General features: G+C 45.9%; 1 protein-coding gene across 12 annotated transcripts in view; it reads left to right on the top strand.

The window, feature by feature from the left end:
• LOC147622635 (regulatory-associated protein of TOR 1-like) overlaps positions 1 to 10,461 on the top strand; it is a 107,187-nt gene extending 96,726 nt beyond the window's left edge. For all 12 annotated transcript variants that reach the window (XR_015269460.1, XR_015269458.1, XR_015269459.1 and 9 more), the window contains one exon: positions 9,814 to 10,461. Coding sequence is in view for 8 of the 12 variants with exons in the window: in XM_086822175.1 (XP_086678301.1) it covers positions 9,814 to 10,155 (342 nt within the window). In the remaining 4 variants the exon portion in view is untranslated. The remainder of the gene's footprint in view (positions 1 to 9,813) is intronic.
• The last annotated feature ends 7,912 nt before the right edge of the window (positions 10,462 to 18,373 follow it).

Raw genomic sequence — 18,373 nt, 5'->3', positions numbered from 1 at the left:
GCAGAATTAGGGTTTCTGAAAATTAGGGTTTCAGCAGAATTTGGGGGCGGTAGAATGGTTAGGAGACTCCATATTCATTTAGAAGAGAGAGATAGAGTGAAAAGGTGAGCAACTGGAGGCTTAACTGTGAAAGGAAGAATCTTCAAGCTTTCCATTGGAGCTGGGAGCAAGAGGGAATGAAAATCAGCACTCTCACCAAGCAAAAAGTTAGAGAGAATAACAAAAATAGGCTCTCTTGAAGGGGGGCGCCTATTTCTAGAGAGAGAGTGTAGAGAGAGGTAATTTTCAAAATGAGTAATAGCATGGTGGCAGGTCCTCATACTGCCACCCAGTCCATAACCATCCCTTTTCCACACAAATTTAGTGGGAAGGGTGCCTGGACACTCGCCTAGCCGACCGGAAGGGAATTCTAGTCTATTCTTACTTATAGTTTGTCCGCCCGAGCTTTAATGAAGTGTGGACGCCCAATCTCACTTATAACTTGGGCGGACACACTTATTAAAGTGTGGACCTGCAAAACAAAGAATACATTGCTTTAACTCATAAAAGAGTAAAGTGGTGTACTTACCACCTGTCTACAACCCACAAACGAGGTCAGAATACAGTTTCACTCGCACGGTTCACAAGAGGGCGTCCCCTACATGTGAACTACACAAACAAATCTTGCATGCAATCAAATAGTTCATGCAAAGATAGGATTTTTAACTTGCAAACATGTTATGCAAGGATGCATTGAACAGTCTCCCTATTCATTTAGCTTGTAGTCCGTGGTACCACACTCTGGATTTGGGCGCAGATACACAATCCCAACCCATATATCCAGCCTACTGGCTCTCGGTGTAGACATAAGTCCCCAACCATAAGATGCCAGTCCATCCTACAGAACTCGTCCATAGGCCTGAAGCGCAGAGAATGCCCAAATAGTGACATCCACCTATACCTCAGCCACAAGAGCCTCGACCTACCACAACTAGCATCTTTACCCACTCGATGGTAAAGGAAGCTATCCGCTGCTTACAGCATGGACAGGCCGCCGACCATATGGGCCTACAGGGTGAGCATCTCATATATGCAGTAGATTCTTTGGCTCCTTTTCTTGCACACCTGTTTAATAGGACACTAGCAGAGGGTTTGCCTGCGGAGTGGACGATGCACACCATTGTGTCGATCCACAAAACAGGGTATATGCTCGATCCGAGCAACTATAGGACGGTTATGGTTGGCCACGTGTTGGAGCAAGAGCTTAGCTTATATGCTGAGCGAGCAGGTTTACGCTCATCAGGGCAGGCAGGCTTTAGGAGAGCTTTCTCTACCACTGTCCATGTATTCACTTTGAGATGTATGATTGATCAGGCCAGAGTGAGGAAGAGAAAGCTCTATTGCTGCTTTGTGGATTTCCGCAAGGCATTTGACACAGTACCACAAGAGAGGCTCTTTCAGCGCCTGCAGTCTCTTGGCATACCAGCGGATATGACATGGGGCATCTATGCATTATATGAGCAAGTTTTTGGGCGAGTCAGATGCCCAGGAGGTATGTCGGAGACTATTGCTAGCACCATTGGTGTGAAGCAAGGATGCCCACTTTCCCCCACGCTATTTGGGTTATACATTGATGAGGTGGCTGACTTCATTACACGGGGAGGTGGAGATGGAGTTGATCTAGCACGTACCTCAGTACATATTATGCTTTATACTGATGACATTGTATTAGTGTCTGAGTCTCCAGGAGGTCTAAAGCAACATCTACATGCACTCGATGATTTCTGCACACAAAGTGGTCTTACTGTGAATCTTGGGAAAACCAAGGTTATGGTCTTTCATACATCGAGACAGGGCAAGAGTCAGTTGACATTCACTCTCGCAGGACGCAAGGTGGAGGTGGTGACATCATACGTGTACCTAGGGGTTACCTTCTCTGCAGCTGCCACGCGCTTCACTCTCGCAGGACGCAAGGTGGAGGTGGTGACATCATACGTGTACCTAGGGGTTACCTTCTCTGCAGCTGCCACGCGCTTCACGATGGGTTCAGCAGCCAGAGCCAGATTGACACGGGGATATGCAGCATTGGTTATGCTAGAGAGATAGTGCCACTAGGCGCATTTTCAAGAGCCCCGAACGAAAGGGTGGCTATGTGACACATTAGTCACACCGGCACTGATGTATGGAGGAGCAGCGGTATGGGCGCCAAGACTTGCTACCCATTGGTGGACACATATAGAGAGACCACAGGCCCTCATGATGGCACGCTTGATACGCAACAAACCGTCAGTACCTCATGACATTATCCGAGCAGAGTTTGCTGCGCCTCCTATGATGGTAGAGGCCATATTCCAGACTATATGCCTGCTAGACAGATTCAGAGAGATGCCACAGGTTAGATTGTCATACAGAGCTTTTGAGGCATCTAGACAGCTAGCTAAGGCAGGAGACAAAGGATCATGGTATGCACAGGTCACACATTGGTTCTCACAGCATGGCCTAGACATGGATCATCTACCACCATTCCAATATGACAGGGATGCACCACATATCCGTCTCTCTCATAGTGAGAGGAACAGAGTATTGAGACAGGACCTCTGGCAGCTCTATACACGAGAGACATGGATATCACCTACACAGCCTCTTCCACCGAAGATGCTATACTACAGAGATCACTTCATGAGTATCACTGATGATGGATTTATAGAGAGGCCTAGATACATGGAGGGCTTTTTACCACACGGCTGCTGAGTAGCTATTGGTCAACTTAGAGTCTCATCACATCGATTGGAGATAAAGATTGGCAGAGCAGCACGGATCCCCCGAAAGGAGAGGGTATGCAGATTGTGCAGAGAGGAGGTGGAGAGTGAGGAGCATACATATCAGAGAGAGAGATCCCATTTTATTCAGAGAGCCACATTCCCTACGCCAGATCTTTGAGGCAGCAGACCAGCGCATACTCGGGAGATTCATTCTAGACATACAACGTCACAGAGAGCCATCATTACAAGCTCAGACAGCTCCAGAGGGGGGACGACAGACACAGATTACTACATTTTTTCAAAGATCCACCCCACTCCCAGCCCCTACACAACAGGGAATTACTCTCCAGAGAGTAGAGACACTCAGAGCCCGCAGGAGACAGAGGACACCTGGCTTTGGGACACCACGCCTATACCAGAGAGAGAGATGACAGAGATCAGAGATCAGAGCTCAGTTTCACAGAGAGGGTGCGGAGCGACTGGCTCGCTTCAGAGCAGACCCAGGCATGTTCTTCAGGGAGCTGTGGACAGCCCCTTCATTGATGTATACCATTCTATACCCCCAGTATGGTACAGGATTGAGCTAGCTAGGTTGCATATCATGATTGTATATTCCATGCATATAGCTTTGCATTCTCCTAGTAGTAGAGCTCCATCACCTCCCCCACTCATTGTACTTATTGCACACCCAGATTCAGCTTTTTTAGTTCAGTACTTTTTCATTTTGTTGGGATGACAAAGGATACCCCACACAGGTACACTGATTTGTCTCATAGGCCGAGTTCGGTCTTTTGGAAGACGTTAATAAAATCTTTCTTTCTTTCTTTCTTTCTCTCTCTCTATATATATATATATAGTGAGGCTTGAACCTGTGTACCTTGCCCTGCTCCGGCTTCGCACTCCTGGCATTAGAACTTGTTGCCCGTGCCCCTTGCTGCCGTGCATGCCTGCCCATTACGCTGCCCTGTGTGTTATGTGTTCCCAGCCCCCCCCCCCCCCCCCCCCCCATTGTGCTGCCCTCTATCCACGCTGTGCGTGTGCCCAGCTGCGCCCTCTTTGGCTCTCTGCGCTGCACGCTTGCCCTCTTTGCTGTCCACACTGCGCGTTAGCACTTGTTGCCCATCGCTGCCCTTGCTGCTGCGCATGCCTGCCCATTGCGCTGCCCTCTGTCCGTGCTGTGCGTTTGCCCAGCTGTGCCCTCTTTGCTGTCCGCACTTTTTGTGCTTGCCCTCCACCTCTCTTATCCCACCCACCCTTGCTCAGGCCACCAAGGCAGAAAATAGGGGGAAATAGCTAGGATGAACCTACAGGAGCTGGAGGCGTATATCAAGACTGTGGAGGACAACACCACAAAGGCGCTGGGCGAGCAGCAGAAGGTGGTGGACAGGGTCCACATGAAAAACAGCTGGAAGGCCTCCGCAAGGAGATACAAGGCAAAAATATCAAGATTGAAGAATTGGCAGTAAAGGTGAATCATCAGGAGGAGGAGATTCAAATGTTGAAAGAGACCCAGATGCAACAACAGGCAATGCTAGAGGCTGCCCCGGTGATAGGGGAACTCCGGGCAGTAATGGAAGCCCTAAAGCCTACGGTTAAGGACCATATAGTGGAGGAAGGGGAACTGAATATTCAGGAGGGTAAAAGGACAGACTTGGAGCAGTGGAAGGCTGCGAGTGATAAGTTGCAGGAAGAACTGCAGACCACCAAGAAGGATTGTGTGGAGGTGGTGAAGAAGAACAAACCCCCACAGAGCATCATATATACGTGAGGCTCGAGGAGGAGAAACACAGGAAGGATAGGGCCCTCCATGTGCGAGTGCAGGGGCTACAGGTGGGGGCTTCCCCCAAGGCAGATGCCATGATGCTTTGCTAGATGATAGGAGTGGATGGGATCGCCCCTTCCTTTGTAGATACATGGAGGGAAGGCAAGGTTATGACACTAGAGCGGCCCCTCATCATCAGATTCCCTGATGCCACCAACAGATGGGCTTTCTTAGACAGACGGGCTGCCCTAAAGGGCACACAGGTGTGCATGGGGGATGAGTAGATTCACTGATGCCACCAATAGATGGGCTTTCTTAGACAGACAGGCTGCCCCCAAGGGCACACAGGTGTACATGGGGGATGATCAGATTCACTGATGCCACCAACAGACAGGCTTTCTTAGACAAATGGGCTGCCCTCAAGTGCACATGGATGTGGATAGGGGATGATCTCACGCCAGCACAAGTGATGGTGACAGTTCATGAGGTTGTGATAGTCATCCCACCCGTAGAGTGGGCAAGTGGGCTATCTATAGAGATGGTAGGGATGCGGGGTCTATGAGACCAAACACCTGAGGTTAGCAGTATGGAATTGCAATTGCACCTTGTGGTCGAATTCAAGAGGTTTGAGCGAGATTCTCACAGGTAGGGATGTCATTTTATAAATAGAGAGTCATCAGAGCATGTGGCTTAGAAGGAGTAGCTGTCCTTTTTAGATCCCATCTCCGACAGATTCTCAACATCGTTTGGAAGGACAAGGATGCAGGGTATCTTTGGGTGTGGCTATAGCTTAGCGGTGACAGAGTCATCCACACTGTTGTATGTTATTTTGCACCGCGCCACTCCCCTTACACCGCACAGCATGGCCAATCACTGTACTTATTACCATTATATGGGGATATTATGGAGTTCCCACGGTTGGGAAAAGTCCTCTTGCTCGGGGACTTCCATGCTTGGATGGGGAGTCAGATGGTCTCAGTACTCAATTTGGACGACCCTATCAGACTACAGGAGCTGGACGTCATTGACACGGAACTGCAAAGATCATCACCGGACCATGAGGAGGTCACGGTGTATGGGAGATATTTCTTAGAGTTGGCAGTTGCACATGGTCTTGTTATCTATAACTGGATGTCTCGATGGCCCTCCTCCGACGCCCTCCCCTCCTTCCCTCACTAAGGAGGTACTAGCACCGTGGACTACCTTATGGGGTCTCTGGCTTTCGCACACCTTCTCCCCAATTTCTCCATCCCGCCACTCCCATTTGAAGCTGACCATGTCTATCTCTCTTCACTCTTACTTGCACGCCACCCGTTCCTCTGCCACCGCCCCCCATCTCACATTACAAGGTCCATTTTGATAACATGCTTGACCTTGTTTACTCCAACCACATCTTATGCCAACTCCAAGATGTGGAACCTATTGTCCCCCTACCCGCCTCACTTCACACTCACCACCATACTCCACACATTTGCCACTTCTTTCATCTATACGTGGTGGTCTACCACCAAGCCACCTTGCAGTTCCATGCTCTAGAATTGTTGGTATGATGATGAATGTCGAGCCACACACTCCCATCATAAGCATAAGGTACGGATTGGGAAGTCATGAAGCGCCAAGCACAACGGGATTCTCAACGGCTCACCCAATGCAAGAAACATGAGTTCTACACTCACAAAGAGGATGAGTTATACCGACTTTTCTTAGGGCCGAAGTGGAGAGTTTCCTTGAGGAAACTCTGAGAACATCGCCCCTCCACACCCATCACCTACTCGAAAGATGGCACTCCTATGCACGTTTCCTCTACCGATCATATCCCTGATCAGCCACCTTTTCCCCCTCCACCAAATCCCCGCCACACCGCCTCCACCTTCTTCACAAAGGGCATGGTCCTCAAGGCCATTCGTAGACTACATAATGGGCAAGCCGAGGATCAGGAGGGACTCATTGTCGAGAGTACATCTCACATGCCGATGATACCATGGTGCCCCTACTAGTCTACATGTTCAATAGAGTCCTTTGTGAAGGATTTCCACCCTCTTGATTCGCTAACACCATCAATCCCATCATCAAAGCCAAAGATCCACTTGATCCTCTAGGCTGTAATAATTACAGGAGGATCATGATTGGCCAAACTCTATGGATCAATGCTAGAGACGGAGCTCAGTTCATTTGCAAAGCCTCAGGACAAGCAGGCTTTTGGAGGAGCTACTCTACCCTTGACCACATCTTCACCCTCCCTGCCATCATCGAGGAGGGTAGAGCACGACATCATAGGATTTATTGTTCCTTTGTGGATTTATGCAAAGCTTTTGATACTATACCTCGAGCCTACCTCCTACACCATCTATAGGAGATGGGAGTCCCATTTGACATGGTTTGGAGCATCATCACCCTCTATGATGACTGAGAGCCCGAGGAGGTACATTGCAGGACATTTCCTTCACTATTGGGGTGAAACAAAGCTGCTCTCTATCATCCACTCTTTTTGGCCTCTACATTAATGAGATCTCGAGCTTCATTGACAAATTAGGTAGGGCTGGCCCTACACTCGTAGGCATATCGATCCCCCTACTATTTTATGGAGATGACATTGTCGTCCTCTCAAATTCAGCCGATGGGGCTTCAAGGAAAGTTGGATGCCTTACAAGACTTTTGCACTCGGCGGGAACCTAGGTAAAACCAAGGTAATGGTCTTTAATACCTCTCGGCCCTTCACGTCCAAATTGAGCTTCACATACAGAGGGGATCTTGTGGAGATTATCTCATCCTATGTTTACCTTGGTGTCACTTTCACTAGCCCATGCTTCCGGCACATGCAAGAGTGACACGGGGATTTGCAGCCTTGAGCCTACTTGAGCGGCAGTGCTTCGAGACACATTTCCAAGAGCCCCGGACGAAGGGTTGGCTTGTTGACACCCTTGTCACACCAGCCTTGATGTATGGAGCAGCCTTTTAGGCGCCAGATTTATTCGACAAGGATTGGCATTGAGTTGAGAGGCCCTAGGTCATGATGTTCTCTCGTATGATCCGCAGCAAACCATCAGTCCCACACCAGATGCAGCCTTGATGGTAGTGGATAGTCTTTTAGACAAGGATTGGCATTGAGTTGAGAGGCCCTAGGTCATGTTCTCTCGTATGATCCACAGCAAACCATCAGTCCCACACCAAATGCAGCCTCGATGGTAGTGGATGCAGCACTCGGCGGGAACCTAGGTATAACCAAGGTAATGGTCTTCAATACCTCCCGGCCCTCACGTCCAAATTGAGCTTCACATACAGAGGGGATCTTGTGGAGATTATCTCATCCTATGTTTACCTTGGTGTCACTTTCACTAGCCCATGCTTCCCGCACATGCCAGAGTGACATGGGGATTTGCAGCCTTGAGCCTACTTGAGCGGCAGTGCTTCCAGACACATTTTCAAGAGCCCAGGATGAAGGGTTGGCTTGTTGACACCCTTGTCACACCAGCCTTGATGTATGGAGCAGCCTTCTAGGGGCCAGATTTATTCGACAAGGATTGGCATTGAGTTGAGAGGCCCTAGGTCATGATGTTCTCCCGTATGATCCGCAGCAAACCATTAGTCCCACACCAAATGCAGCGTCGATGGTAGTGGATACAGTCTTTTAGATAGTCACATACCTCCATCGCATGAGTCACATGGATCCTCACATGTACTCAAGGCTTGCCTTGGAGTCCTTGAGACAGCTAGCACTCCAGGGCCACTCTAGAGTATCGTATGCCTAAGTTTCCACTTGGTTCTCAATATATGGGCTCCGCATGGACCGCCTACTATCCCTTCAGTACACTCTGGACTCCCCTTTTCTTCGGCTCTCTCATGAGGACACCAACCAGGTTATTCGGTGAGATCTTCTCAGCCTCTACACCCTCTGCACATAGATCACACCTTCAGAGCTCCCAACGAAGATGCACTTCTACAAAGATCACTTCCTCTTGCTCACTGAGGATGGATTCATCCAGCAGTTGTGCTACTTCAGTGTTCACGTGTCCCATGCCATGCAGATTGCGATCTGCCAAATACGGGTTTCATCCCACCGCCTCAGAGTGGAGACAAGTAGAGCTGAGTGCATCTTCAGAGCCAGGGAGCTCATACGGAGATCATCTGCCGATTATCCCACACAAAGGTTGAGATAGAGGAGCATTACATATGTCATTGCCTAGTATACTATGAGATCCACGGGGGGTTTCACTGTCTGTTTCACGAGGGATTTGGTCCACACTCTAGGATCATTGACTTCCCAAATGAGCATTGCCTAGGGCTCTTCCTACTTGAGCTCCGTAGACGCAGGGACACTTTCTTGACAGAGCTTCGGTCCCAGCCAGCCCGACGCCTCCCTTACCAGCCAATCATCACCAATTTCTTATGGACCCAAGAGGTAGAGGACACACCCATACGGTCGGGCTGCTCTGGGCCCACCTCGCTCGAGAGGAGTTAACTACCTTGGACCGAGCCTCCACATTCCAGTGTGCCCGATGCCCCGCCCCCCTTGGACGTCAGCCACGATCCCCTCATCAACTCTAGATCCAGGACATGCTCCACCACCATCGAGCTAACTTTGCACATGACATAGCTGAGGGAGACCTCTCGGCCATACTCATTAGCCCCATGCTTGATATTTTGGAGAGTGCTATACCATCTATTGGGGTCTGATGCTCCTCTAACGTTCCATGTTCCTGGTATTCCATGATGAGATTCCATGGACATTTTTTTATCACCCCCGTGAGATAGCTATGTTTTGTTTCTGTTTTTTTTTTTCCATTCCATGATGAGATATGCCATGGACATTATTGTATCACTTTGGTCTCATAGGCCCATTGGGTCTTTAGTAGACACCGAATCTCTCTTTTTTTTAAAATTTTTATAGTAGACGCCTAATCTCTCTCTATTCTGGAGGAGGATGGTTTCATTGTATGAGCACTAATTGTCATCATGTCGCACCGCATGGATAACTTAGCTTTGTTGTTAGTTTCGAACAGTTTTTCTTTCCATGGTTCAGGATTCATCATGGATACATTGCACTATCTTTTTGGTCTCCCAGACCCTGTGGGTTTTTTGAAGATGGTAATACATCTTTCTTTCTTTCTCCGTCTGTGTGTGTGTTGCGCGGGGGGCGCGGGGGGGGGGGGGGGGGGGTGTTCTCGTGTCATGAAGGAATTTGCTGTAGTGTTCTGTTTTGCCCATCTCGTCCATAAAAATTCAGTTGAAACTTCTTGTGCAGTATGTTTTGAAAGAGTGATGTTTCAATTTTGAATCTGTGTAAGAGACTGAACAGTGACATCCTTGCAGATAGTATCGGCATCAGTGGCAGGGGATCTGAAGTTCTTTGACATGAGGAAAACTGCAACCCCGTATTTGGATGTGGATGCTTGTGTAGACCCATTGTCAGCAATTTCTGTCCATAGACATGCTCCTTTGATTGCAATTGGTTCTGTTAAGCAATATATTAAAGTTTTCAATGCGTATGGTGAACGGATAAGTGAGCTTCGTTACGTCCATAATGGCTTCCTTGCACAAAAACTTGGACCTATCTGTGCTCTCTCTTTTCATCCATATAAGGTGTACCTTGCAGCAGGAGCGACTGACTCTTTTGTGTCGATCTATTCTGGGGATAATGATCAGTTCATATGAGAGCAAATGTCTATAATTTTTTGTCAGGACCCTAAGTATGGAAAGGGGCTAGATTTTTCTGCCTGTGGAGTGGCATGGGCAGGTTGTGTACAATTACTTGGGTTCTAAGGCTAAAGACATAATGTGGCAAAGTATGCCAAGGCAATCATTGGCTTGGAAAGAAACTAATGTGTGGACTCTATAAATAGTATAGTGCATTCTCACTTGGATGGATATGTGATGGACATTAAGCTGTTCTCATCAATTTGTACATTTGGATTTAATATTGTTTTGAAATTGCCAGAACATCAAGTGTTTTGAGTTTCACAGAAGCTTTCTCCTCTTTCAAACTAGAACCCGCGCTTCCATTGATGACATTCTTGGTTGGTCTATTCTGAAGCCCTTGAGCTATGTCAGCATTTTAAACCTATAGTCTACTTCAATTGTTGTGCAGCATAATGCAGCAATTAAGAGATTTATGCTTTGATGGAAGGGCTCTATATAGCACTAATTAGGGGAAGAGCATATGCATAGTGCGTATGCCAATGGAGTCATGGACATGGATTTAGTTCAAAAGAAAATATAAGGATGGAATGACTCTGACATTATTTGGTGTCAAGGGGTGGTGTAACATGTAAAATTTGACTTTCGAGGTCTGACATTAGGCTCCATCCATGTTACATCAACATCTAGAGCTTGTTATTTTCAATTAGCCTAAGGTATAGAAGTTGAATGTATTCTGTAATACCCTACATGTCCCATGAGTTGCTGCATTCCCTTATAGTTGATGGGTGGCTGCAACATGAGGATTTTATTCTCATTTGTGGAGATGCCATTCTTGGAAACAATGTGTTGAGGGATGATTCCATGCGTAACCCAAAATTAGCATTCGAGTGGGATGCAGTAGGTTTTGAATCTGAATATCTTCAATATCCTTTGAAGGAGGTCCTTGAAGGTTGTACACATTAAGCATTGGAAGGTGGCGAGATATTGTGTAGGCTACAGGGCTTGATGTAATTAGCGTAGGTTTGGCATGATAGTAGCCATTCTTACCTCAATATGTAAATATTTGAATGTGTATATTTCCAAACCTTTCATCTTTCAAGGGAGAATAATCTTTTTCTTGCCAACTACTGGCTAGCATTTTGTGTGGCCGTGCTTCTGCACAAACTTTTTAACGGGAGACAAACAGCTTGAGCTAATGACATTTTTTGAAGTGTGATATAGGATATAAGAAATAGAGAGAAGTTAGTAGGATGGAGTTAATGGCATGGAAGGGTAGTAGAAAGTTGACCCAATTGGATTTGTAGGTAGAAATGTTGGGCAAAGTTACTAGATGATTTCACTTGAAAGGACACTGACATGAATGGAATTTGTTTGGAAATGAAACAACACCTTTACATCATTAAAGAGGTGCAAAACCATCAAAGTAGAGAGCTTACCACATGAATCCCAAGTACACACAAATGATCAATGTGGGATATATGTACAAGATTACACACACGGAGTGGTGGTTTCTTGGTAGTACAGCGGAGGCGGCAGTAGTACAGTGGACTATGTGCTGGGATCTCGGGAGGTAGCAGATATGGTCTCACGTAACCGTACCACCATGCCCCATTGGGGTGGATCATACATACCTATCCCTCACTTTCAGGAGCTTATTGGAGACCCACCCACCCATCATACAGCCACCACGCACTATTTCACACTTCACTCAGGACCTAGCCGATGTGTACGATCATGTTCATGATCAGCTCTTTGCCTTAGACCCATCGGCACCCATGGCTATGCTCATCTCCTAGCTCTCACATGTACTGTACTCCGCAGCCGCGAGGAGTTTCCCATACCACATACAGACACGACAGCCACCTACATCTGGGAGCATGTCCCAGAACCGATGGTATGATGACGAGTGCAGAAAGCTTTACTGCAGTCTCTGAGTGCAGAGGGCTCGCGGGGAGATCACCCAGAGGCAGGCAAGCAGGAGGATGCATACTCTCGTCCGCCATAAGCGGCGAGCTTATGAGGAGGTTCAGTACTGGGACACATATCACATGCTCATGAGCAGAGCTGCTTCTGCTATTGCGTGGAGGAGACTCAGAGAGCCCCGTCCTCCCACACCTATTACCGATCCTCACATCTGGCAGACATGCAGAGAGACTTTATGATGTGCTTGCAGAGTCTCCTATACCAGAGCCCACAGAGCCATGCTCCACAGTCTCCACCTTCTTCACCCCACCTATGGTTAGGAGGGCCATATGCCGACTCCAACATGGACGGGTGGCAAATCAGCCATATATTGGCCAAACTATACGGGGCAGTTTTGGAGGCAAAGCTGAGCACTCATGCTGAGGTTGGGGGATTGAGAGCAGCAGGCCAAGCAGGCTTCCGACGAGCCTTCTCGACCATCGACCACATTTTTACATTAAGGTGCCTGATTGATCAGGCCAAGGCACGGAGGCAACGGCTCTATTGTTGCTTTGTAGATTTCCGCAAGGCATTTGATACTGTGTCCAGAGAGCACCTCTTTCAGCGACTACAGACACTAGGTATACCTTCAGACATGATGTGGGGCATATACAGGCTATATGAGCAGGTCTTTGGGATAGTCCGATGCCCAGGAGGCTTGTCCGACACAGTTGCTAGCACCATTGGTGTGAAGCAGGGGTGCCCGCTCTCCCCCATGCTCTTTGGGCTCTATATTGATGAGGTGATCAATTACATCACACAGGGAGGAGGCTCTGGGGTTGAGCTATCAGGTATTACTGTCCATGTTATGCTTTATGCTGATGACATCGTCTTGGTATCCGACACGCAGGTTGGGCTTCAAAGACACCTTGTGGCTCTTGATGACTTCTGCACACAGCAAGGTCTCACAGTGAACCTTGGGAAAACCAAGGTTATGATCTTCCACACCTCACCCACAGTCAGGAGCCACACTACTTTCACATTAGCAGGAGGGCGGGTCGAGGTGGTGAGCTCTTATGTTTACCTTGGCATCACATTTACTAGCTCAGCTGGACACTTCTCCATGGCTCAAGCAGTCCGAGAAAGTGACCCGGGAGTATGCAGCTCTTGCTGGCCTTGAGCGTCAGTGTCATCAGGCACATTTTCAGGAACCCCGCACACAAAGGGGTGGCTCTTTGATACATTAGTGACACTAGGCTTGATGTATGCAGCAGCAGTTTGGGCACCAGGGCTTGCAGCCTCCACATGGGTACAGCTGGAGAGAGACCACATATCTTGATGCTCTCGAGGATGATACGCAGCAAACCATCCGTCCCGCACGACATTGTTCGAGTTGAGTTTGCTGCACCACCTATGGCAGTGGAGGTATTGTTCCAGACGATCTCCTTTATATACAGGATGAGGGAGATGCCCATGGAGAGATTATCCCGCCGAGCTTTTGAGGTATCCAGACAGCTGGCCGAGGCTGGACACACTGGATCTTGGTATGCATAGATGCTACAATGGTTCTCACATCATGGGATAGACATTGAGCGGTTGCCACCTTTTCAATATGATCAGTCTGCTCCACGGGGTTACCTCTCTCTCAATGAGAGGAACAGAGTGATGAGACAGGACATATGGCAGCACTACATACAGGAGACATGGACAACACCAGAGAGCCCACTACCACCGAAGATGCTGTATTATTACAAAGACCTCTTTATGAGCATCTTAGGGGATGGGTTTATACAACGACCGCGGTACATGGATGTATACATGCCACAGCTCTCGCGTTGCTATTGGACAGCTAGGAGTCTCATCACATCAGCTAGAGATAGAGGCTGGGAGAGCGGCACAGGTTCCCAGAGCTGAGCGGATATGCAGATTGTGCCACGAGGAGGTGGAGACTGAAGATCACTTTGTATGTGTAGATGTAGAGCCCACTAGGGGGTTAGAGATAGATATGCAGGATTGTTTGAGGAGCACTCTTCACTACATCAGTTGATGGAGGCCTCGGACCAGCAATAGCTTGGCAAACTACTACTAGAGCTTTATAGTTCTCGAGAGAGACTCCTCCAGACACCCGCTCCCACTAGGGGTGGGAGACAGTCCCAGCTCACAGATTTCTTCCAGAGAGCTATGCCAGTGCGCCAGCTGATGTACCACGTGGGGTGACCGCACAGAGAGCAGAGGAATTGAGAGCCAGGAGAGGAGACCTAGACAGATTGGACATAAAGCACCCCGACTCCGTCACCGAGAGATAGCAGCTATCCGAATGAGACACCAGATGGAGACACAGGAGAGGCTAGCTCGCTTTCATTCAGACTCAGGGTACATGTTCACGCCATTCACAGCCTTAGCATCGGCAATGTATGATATCTTATATCCCTCTTATGGCACTGGATGGAGTTAGACATAGATCTGCATAGCATGCTTGTACTACCCCTTCAGCATATAGAGATGCATCTTGCCTTAGCACTCCATCCACATCCCCAGCCCCCTTTATATTGTTTGTATATGGTCTCCACCGATCCTTGATGATTCACAGTTGTATCCAGACACATGTACACTTTTTCTTTTCTTTCTTTTCTTCCGATGACCGGAAGAACACAGTTGTATTATTTTTTGTCTCATAGGCCGGCTTTGGCCTCTCATAGACGTTAATATATCTTTCTTTCTTCTTTCTTCTCTCTCTCTCTCTCTCTCTCTCTCTCTCACTCACTCACTTTGCAACACAGTTTGTCAAATTTTATAGAACATGATTTTCTCCACAATCTGCAATTGAATTTTGTGTTAAGAAAATTTGTAGTGAGCAAAGAGAACTAAAATAGTAATTGAATTGAGCGAAAACTTTGCTTGGCTTTTTTGTAACAGATTGGCATCATGGAAGCCTTTGCCTCGTCCATCCTTATCTTCTTCGATTGGTTGGGAGAACAATTATCCTTTCCAAAGATGACTTGCACCAACTCCAAGAAGATATTAAAATCCCAAGCAATGGATTGGATGGCAACTTTAGCTCCTATAGTGTATTCACTGCACATTACACATACCCAACTCCAGGGTACATGTTTCTCTTGACTGGTTATTCACTCTTTGAATATCTTACTTTTTCTAAGTTCTTGATGTTAGGATTATTGTCTTCAACCCCAACGTTAAGGATGATCATGTAATGTTGGAGCACCCCAGTGGTTCCCACTTCAAACACATGATGGAGATTGTAGATCAACTTAACTAATGCAGGATTTGGAGGGTATTTGGACACTTCCCTATGGATAACCTTAACTATTGGGAAGGGAATTAAGGATTCCATTATTGATTGGCTAAGCAATTCTACCCTTAATCTTATCCACTTCTACAGACGTATCATATTTGTTGAGCTTTATGTTTCTCTCTATTGTAGTTCTAATTGGCTTGCTACATATATAGCTTCTTTGTATATTATGTTGTATCTATTCCACGTGAAGGCATTGCAATAAAAGTATTGCAATTGGGACATTGCAATAAAAGTATTGGTTCAAACGGTTGGGCATGAAATAAAGTTAAAAGATAATTTGATGTCTCTATCATCTTGTTATGGGTTGTCCACAAGTTCTTGTTTGTCATTTTGGATTGTCTTGACTTTCTATGTACCACAAGGAACTCTTTTAGCAAGAATTTCACAACTAGTTCTAGAGGGTAAATCGTAATTGGTAGTGTCATGTTATTGAGTGTCAGATTTTAAGACCATGGAAATTTGTTATGCGTAAACCTATCAAGGGCCTGGTTTAAAAGTACTAAGATAAATGGAATTGTGGGTATATCTAACGTAAGCTCCTATGGAATAGCTACTCATTATAAGGCTTTGATAATTAGTGTAAACAAACATGACCAAATTTACATGTGGCTAATGTGGAGAGAGAGAGAGAGAGAGAGAGAGAGAGAGAGAGAGAGAGAGAGAGAATGTTTTACTATCTACGTAACTATGAGACCAACATATGTTAGAAAAGTTTCAAGATTTTCCACATTTGAAGGAAAAAAGGTGGAAACGGCAAAGCCGTTGAGATGGCGAGCCATGCTGAACTGAGGTGCTGACAAGGCTAGGCCAATGGGTTCATGGAACCTAGATGGAGGCAATGACCCAGGCTTAGAATGGCCACGGAGCGAGATACAAGACAAGTGTGACCTGACAAGGCAAAACGCGCGGTGATGCACTCGATGGGCCGATGGAGTTGAGTTGCATGGTGAGATGGGTGATGGGTCACCTCGGAGCCTAATATCTATGAGCCATGTTTTGGACGTGTAGACTGTGAATATGGAAATAGAAAGTATTGAAAAAGAAGACCCACATACTACAAGAGCCTCTCTTGTACATGTGGTGGTGAAAATCCTAGAGCAAGATGGCTAGAGATGTCTTAGATTTGTACCTTGGATCTACAGTTGTTGTGATGAGTGGAAGACTTGGATGAAGGATCTCGGGATACATGTGCACGTTGCTCTTAAAAGATGTTATGCTCTCTCACTAGTAATGCTATGGGTGCATGGAGCCAAAGGGGGGAGGTGGTCCATGATTTGAAGACCATGTTTGTCAAACCAACTAACTACCCATAAATACCAAGACTTGCTCTGTCCTTGTGGTGGGTGAGTTGCATTGATGACTCAAGCAAGATCTGTATCCAATATAGGCTATGATGAGAGGGGATGCTCGAAGCTCAGTTAAGATGATCCGACAGTGTTGGCTTACTTTGGATTTTACCTAAGAGCATCATTACCTCCTATAGTCTTTTTATACTCCCATCAATTATCCAGTCCAAGATCTTGTCTATAACTTATGCCCTCTAGTGTGCATAGGTTGCCATGATGTAAACTAGGATCTTGAGATTAGTGAATGAAGAAGTAGATTTGAGGTATCTCATTGCATTAGCTAGAATGTAAACTAGGCTCTTGAGATTAGTGAATGAAGAACTAGATTTGAGGTATCTCACTCTTGTCTTTAGCGTGTAAAGTAATGGAATTTGGTTGTGATTGATCTAAGACATTGGATTTTGTATAAATCTTTATTTCCATCTAATTATGCCAATTGTAAGCTTTTTAATTCCACTTTGCTTGAGAAAGTCATCAAATGTGTCTGAGATGTTATCTCCACCATTATAAAAAACTTCAATCTTTTGTTTGTTTGATTCTAAACAATTACATTTAACTCTCTAACACATAAAGATACATTTGACTTGTTCCTTATCAAATAGACCCAAAGTGTCTTTGAATAATCATCGACCAAAGTAACTAGGAAAACTGACCCTCTTAACAACAATGTCTTTGCTAGATCCCACACATTCAAGTGTCCTAGCTTATAAATTTAGAACTTGTAGCTTGTATAATCTATCCTCTATGTTTTCTTTGGCAAGCAAATGAAGTCTCTTTGCTTGTATCCTTTATAAGACAATGATTGGGGTATCAATCCACCTTGATGGTCTTTAGAACCAAACAATGTCAATTTGGATTTCCTAAGTATTCATTGGATCAAACATTAATGTTAGAGCTTGTTAATATTGACTCAATCAAAAGAATGGAAACAACATTAAAAAATCATACATAAGTGAGATGAATTAATAAAACGGTTAATTCGCTTAAAATGACAAGACAAATCCATCTCTTGAAAAATGAACCATTCTTTTTTCTCGACTAGCCTTAAAGTCCAAGATCCTCCCCTAGTTATTGTTTTTCACTGCTCATAAGTAGGTGCCCCACTCATAGGCACTTCTTATTCAACTGTAGGTGATGTTGTCGAGGAAGCACTTTGTGGGGTTTTGAACCCGGTACCTCTTTGCCACTTGGACTATCACATCATTGGCAAACGAACCATCCTTTTAAAAACATAAATTAAAGATTTTTATCTAATAATTTAACTTAGACTCATGGCAAGCTAATATGGATATACAATACACTATGGATCCTTACAAAGTAGATTATTATTACCCTTTTATATGACAGAAATGGATAATATACTCATTATAGCTCTTCAACATACATTGCAAACAAGCCATTATATAAAATGAGCAATAGTTTTTGAAGTGCTTAACAAATGAGTGCATAATTAGATTTCTTCTTTTGACTTTATCACAAAAGTATCACCAAGTAAAACTTATGGTTTTGAAGGAATATTGTTAAGCACTCCAAATCAACTCTTCATATTTCCATAAATATAAAGTATATAACCTTTTGACTTTGTCACAAAAGTATCATAGACTTATGGTTTTGATGAATTATTGTTAATTTCTTGCTTATGCATCACCCAAAAATACAATGAATAGAG

Source organism: Cibotium barometz, chromosome 28, assembly GCF_041138505.1.
Source record: "Cibotium barometz isolate CiBa-2024 chromosome 28, ASM4113850v1, whole genome shotgun sequence".
Lineage (NCBI taxonomy): Eukaryota > Viridiplantae > Streptophyta > Polypodiopsida > Cyatheales > Cibotiaceae > Cibotium > Cibotium barometz.
This window is presented reverse-complemented; position numbering and strand designations above follow the sequence as displayed.